This window comes from Eptatretus burgeri, chromosome 7 (assembly GCF_056783735.1).
Source record: "Eptatretus burgeri isolate ZD-2024b chromosome 7, Ebu_testis_v1, whole genome shotgun sequence".
NCBI lineage: Eukaryota > Metazoa > Chordata > Myxini > Myxiniformes > Myxinidae > Eptatretus > Eptatretus burgeri.
In genome coordinates, this window is record NC_140967.1 from 4,800,431 (window position 1) to 4,806,474 (window position 6,044).

Sequence of the window (6,044 nt, forward strand, 5' to 3'; positions counted from 1 at the left end):
AAACCATCTCAATCTCGCCTCTCTCACTTTGTCTCCAAACCGTCCTACCTGCGCTGTCCCTCTAATATACTCGTTTCTTATCCTATCCATCCTTGTCACTCCCAACGAGAATCGCAGAATCTTTAACTCTGCCACCTCCAGCTCCGCTTCCTCTCTTTTTGTTAGTGCCACCGCCTCCAAACCATACAACATAGCTGGTCTCACTACCGTCTTGTATACTTTCCCCTTCACTCTTGCAGCTACCCTTCTGTCACAAATCACTCCTGCAACTCTTCTCCACCCACTCCATGCTGCCTGCACTCTCTTTTTCACTTCTCTCCCACACTCTCCGATACTTTGGACAGTTGATCCCAAGTATTTAAACCAATCCACCTTCCCCACCTCAACTCCTTGCAACCGCACCATACCACCACCCTCCCTCTCATTTACGCACATGTACTCCATCTTACTCCTACTGACTAACATTCCCCTTCTCTCCAGTGCGTACCTCCACCTCTCAAGGCTCGATTCAGCCTGCTCCCTACTCTCGTTACAGATCATGATGTCATCCGCGAACATCATGGTCCATGGAGACTCCAGTCTGATCTCGTCCGTCAACCTGTCCATCACCATTGCAAACAGGAAAGGGCTCAGAGTCGATCCTTGGTGCAATCCCATTTTAACCTTAAACCGGTCCGTCATTCCTACCGCACACCTCACCGCTGTCACACTGTCCTCATACATATCCTGCACGATCCTCACATACTTCTCCACCACTCCCGACTTCCTCATACAATGCCACAACTCCTCTCTTGGCACCCTATCATAAGCTTTCTCTAAATCCACAAACACACAATGTAACTCCTTCTGGCCTTCCCTATACTTCTCCATCAACATTCTCAAAGCAAATATCGCATCAGTGGTGCTCTTTCCTGGCATAAACCCATATTGCTGCTCACAGATCGTCACCTCTCCTCTCAACCGAGCTTCCACTACTCTTTCCCACAACTTCATGGTGTGGCTTAACAACTTTATCCCTCTGTAATTTCCACAGCTCTGCACATCACCCTTATTCTTGAAAATCGGAACCAGTACACTTAATCTCCACTCCTCCGGCATCCTCTCACTTTCCAAGACTTTATTAAACAATCTGGTTAACAACCCCACTGCCATCTCTCCTAAGCACTTCCATGCCTCCACTGGTGTATCATCTGGGCCAACCGCCTTTCCACTTTTCATCTTCTTCATAGCAGTCCTCACTTCATCCTTACTGATCCACCCCACTTCCAGATTCACTATCTCCACCTCTTCCAACCTTCTCTCTCTCTCATTTTCTTCATTCATCAGCTCCTCAAAGTACTCCATCCACCTTCTCAACACACTCTCCTCGCTCGTCAGCACATTCCCATTTGCGTCCTTTATCACCCTAACCTGCAGCACATCCTTCCCAGCTCGGTCCCTCTGTCTTGCCAATCCGTATAAATCCTTTTCCCCTTCTTTTGTATCCAACTTCTCATACAGCTCGTCATATGCCTTTTCCTTGGCCTTAGCCACCTCTCTTTTTGCTTTTCGACGCCACTCCTTGTACTCCTGCCTACTTTCTTCATCTTTCTGACTATCCCACTTCTTTTTCGCCAACCCCTTCATATATATATATATATATATATATATATATATATATATATATATATATATATATATATATATATATATATATATATATATATATATATATATATATATATATATATATATATATATATATATATATATATATATATATATATATATATATATATATACGAGGTGTGGTCAAAAAGTATCCAACCTTAATTTTTCGTGCGTAAACAAATGAAGCTCGGGAGGCGTGGTTTGGTGTACATATGTAGGTGATCCTAATCCATATGTGTGAATATTTTCCCGCCTGCAGAAGCTGTCAGTCGCCGACAGACCGCCGATGAGTGAGGAAGTGTAAGTGAGTGCTGTCGGATTTTCGTTTTTGACAAAATGACGGAAAAACTTGAACAACGCTACTGCATCAAATTTTGTGTAAAGCTTGGCAATTCCCAAGTGGAAATGATCCGCAAGATTCAACAGGCCTTCGGGAACGAAGCAATGGGCACCACACAGATAAAGGAGTGGTACAACCGCTTCAAAGATGGTCGCACATCAGTGGAAAGTGAAGCACGTTCTGGTAGGCCCTCAACATCCCGAAATGAGATCGTCATTGACCAAGTGAGGACCCTGCTGATGCAGGATACTACCAAGAGGTACTGCGTCGCCTTCGTGATGCTGTGCGACGCAAACGGCCGGACGTGTGGGCAGCGGTCAATTGGAAGCTCCATCACGATAACGCACCCGCCCATTCTTCACATTTGATTCAGAGTTTCCTGGCCAAATACAACACACATGTGCTTCGTCAGGCTCCCTACTCTCCCGACATGGCTCCGTCTTCTTCTGGCTTTTCTTCTGGCTTGCTTTTTCTTCTGACTTCTGGCTTTTCCCCAAGCTGAAAATGCCCCTGAAAGGGACCAGATTTCAGTCCAGAGAAGACATCATGCGGAATGCGACGGACCAGCTGCACGCAATCCCAAAAGAGGCGTTCTAGCGCTGCTTCCGACAGTGGTAGAACCGTTGGGAGAAGTGTGTGGCAGCCCAAAGGGACTACTTTGAGGGAGATTAGTGTAATTTTGTTGTATCTGGATACGAGTATTTTTTTATGAACAAAGGTTGGATACTTTTTGAACACACCTCGTGTATTAGTCTAGAAGCCAAAATCTGTAGCTAGCCTAGAAAATAGGTTCGCTGCTGATTTCATGTTAGAATGGTGCAACTGGTATTTTTGAAGAGTCTAGGCATGACCAAGTCTAGTTCCACTTGTTGCCAAGTCTGCATCTGAATATTATGGCTGCCATGACAGTAATCAAAATGGCCGCCATCAGATTTAGTCTTTTTCTTACTGCAAATTGTACTAGCCAGAAATTTGTCATGATTGTGAAAAACTATGTAATCTGACACGAGGAACACTATTTTGTGCTTTATTTTTGTACTGGATCACAACTTTTCACATAATTGACAACTTAAAGACGAAATTGAAAATGCACATACGAGCAACAAATGTGAAAAAGAAAATGTTTAGCACTATTGATGGAGATGGGTTTACAGCCAGTCAAAGGTTATTTCAACAGCTGTCAGATTCTTTCTAACACAAAATTACGTTGCTTTGCAGAAGAGAAAAGTGTTGTGAGAACACCCAAGTACAATTTTCAGAGCTATTGATCGGCTTGTACACTGAACGGGTTCCTACAAAGGGCTTTGCATCCACATGCTTTCGTGCAAGGCAGTCCATTCCGTGTACATTTGCACCGTCGAGTTGAGCATGACCCACGGCATTTGCATGTCGTCAGTTCTACACAGTAAGCAGTAATAGGCTGTGCAGTCATGAGTCGCGGCTGAAATGTCTCGTTGCCATCTTTGACGACCTGTTCCCACCCACAGTTCTCAGGTGCAGGTAGATGTGGTTCTTTTGAGCGTGTTGCCTGGTGAAGAGCAAGGCCAAGGCCCAGGTGTTCGGGGGTCAGTTTTTTGCCTCCTGAAGCCACATGAATAATGTCTTGGCAGATGCTCAGAACTTTGTTCTTGGTATCTGTCTCATCCGCTTCTTCATTGTCCATCTTGTCAGTGCTGTCACCACCACAAAGAAGCTTTACAAGCATGTACAGGGTTTCAGGTACAATTCGCTCTGCATTTTCTGTGTTCAGTCCACCGATAATGCTATGCCCTGGAGAGTGTTTTACGTCACTGTAAATCTTTATGCCCACTCTGAAGATCCAGCTAAGGATTTCGTTCTCATGATGAGGCAGACTGCACTGGGCCAATTCATCTTCTTCAGAACTTTCACCTTCTTCAGATAAATCATTCACGGCGGTTCTCATGGCAAACTTTGTCACAGTTGAGGACGCAACTATGAGGGGTTTTGTGACATACAATGGCTGCACGAATGTCACCTTGTCACTACCAAAGTGAACCTCCACTTTCTGCTTGAAATTGTAGCTTTTGTAGGCTCCAGCCTCAATTCCAAAATCATTCAATAACAGCATGCTATAGTGTTCCCAGATGTTTTTCAGGGTAAACACATGTCCCTTCTGCAGCTCTTTCTCAAGCTGGTTCATCACATTTCTGAAACAGATGCTTTCAGGAGACTGGTTTTTCTCTCCACTCTCCTTTTTATACTTTCTGCGAAAAGAAACATAACACTTGAGGTGATATTTACCTTCAGCTGCCATCAAGTCTGAAACACCTGCAAACCTGTGACGCATGGTGGGGTCAAATTGGGCCAAACTAAGCATCCTGGATGATGTGTGATCAAATTCAACATTTGTCAGGACACCAGCTTTTCCAGGAATGTCAGTCTGGCAGAAAGCGCATTTTGACCAATCCATAGCGCTGTGCGCGGATCTTAGTGACTTTGGGACATGGTATTTCTCTGAGGAACCTGATGTTGTGGGTATCTCTTCTGCGTAAGTCACAGATTGTGGCTGAATCCTTGACTTCAGTCTGTCTATTTTTGTGCGTGAGTAAAGTCACTATAGCAGAATTTGTGCCATTGAATCTTTTCGACGTGCTCCGGTACAGAATATTTTCTGATTCTTGAGAATGAGTCAACATATTTAGCGTCATTATATTTCTCTCTTTCTTTGCAACATTCAGCTACAGTTTTCACACCAACGATTGTAGTCTTTCGAAGTGGCGTTGACTTGCTAGTTTTTGAACTGTCCTGGCAAATAAAGCATTTATTCCAGTCTACATGCTCTTCTTCTTCTTGATCCCTTGAACCCCCTGTGAGAAATCTTGCGGCTTTCATTTTTCAGTTAGTCCTGGGTAACAGAAAAACACACAGTTATGTAGTTTAGGTTCATTTTATAGCAAAGTTGTAAAATTCATTGATTGTGGTTTGTATAATCACACATTCTAATTCGAGCCTGAACATTTCTTTAAAAATAATATAGTGAAAAACAAGTCATATTATTTTTAGAAAATGGATGGAGCAATGTTTTTTTTCTATACTCCCATCAGCTCAGGCATGCTCAAAAACATGGAAATCGACCCTAATTTTGTAATTTCATGTCAATTTGCGGCTGAAATATGACGAAAAGTGTATTTAATGGCGACCATTTTGTAAACTGTCATGGCGGCCATACTATCCATATCCAGAGTTGGCAACAAGTTGATTCACGTTTCTGTGTGTCTGGACAGTCAATTTACACCTGTTGCACTATTCTAACACGGAATCAGCAGGGTCATACACTATTCTGCATTGGGCCTCCTGACTATATATGTATGTATGTATATATATATATATATATATATATATATATATATATATATATATATATATATATATATATATACATATACATATATATATATATATACATATATATATATATATATATATATATATATATATATATATATATATATATATATACATATATATATATATATATATATATATATATATATATATATATATATATGTGTATATATATATATATATATATATATATATATATATATATATATATATATATATATATATATACAGTCAAAGCTCGTTACTATGCCACCTCGCTTCTACGCCACTCTCGCTATTATACCACTTTTGCTCGGTCCTGACAAAATTCAATACAAAATAAATTTACTATGCCACCCCCTACTCTCGCTACCATGCCACTACTGTGTGACTGTTAAAAGGAACGAGTCGTGAAAAAGTCTGTATTGCGCAGTGCTCGATTATCACACTCACGTCCAAAGGCGAAGCGACGAACTACAGTCCAGCTGCGCACAACATAACTCAATACGTACGCGCATAGTCAGACTGTGTCAAAACACGCGATTCTTCTCCCCGATGCCAGCCACAACAAGCCAATCATAACACGCACGAGACACAAAAAAGCGCGAGCACACACACAGACACGCAGGCACACGTACAACAGTGACATCCTTTTTTTTCAAATTCAGCCCATAATGTCAGCTCAGAAACGCAAGCGAACCGACTTTAT

The 6,044-nt window shown here is 41.9% G+C and overlaps 1 protein-coding gene across 2 annotated transcripts in view; it reads right to left on the reverse strand.

Annotated features, from left to right (window-relative positions):
* Positions 1–3,009: 3,009 nt before the first annotated feature.
* Positions 3,010–6,044, reverse strand: part of LOC147022590 (uncharacterized) — a 132,437-nt gene continuing 129,402 nt past the window's right edge. For both annotated transcript variants that reach the window (XM_085887317.1, XM_085887318.1), the window contains one exon: positions 3,010–4,856. In XM_085887317.1, the coding sequence (XP_085743443.1) occupies positions 3,252–4,421 (1,170 nt within the window). In that variant the 5' untranslated portion in view covers positions 4,422–4,856 and the 3' untranslated portion in view covers positions 3,010–3,251. The remainder of the gene's footprint in view (positions 4,857–6,044) is intronic.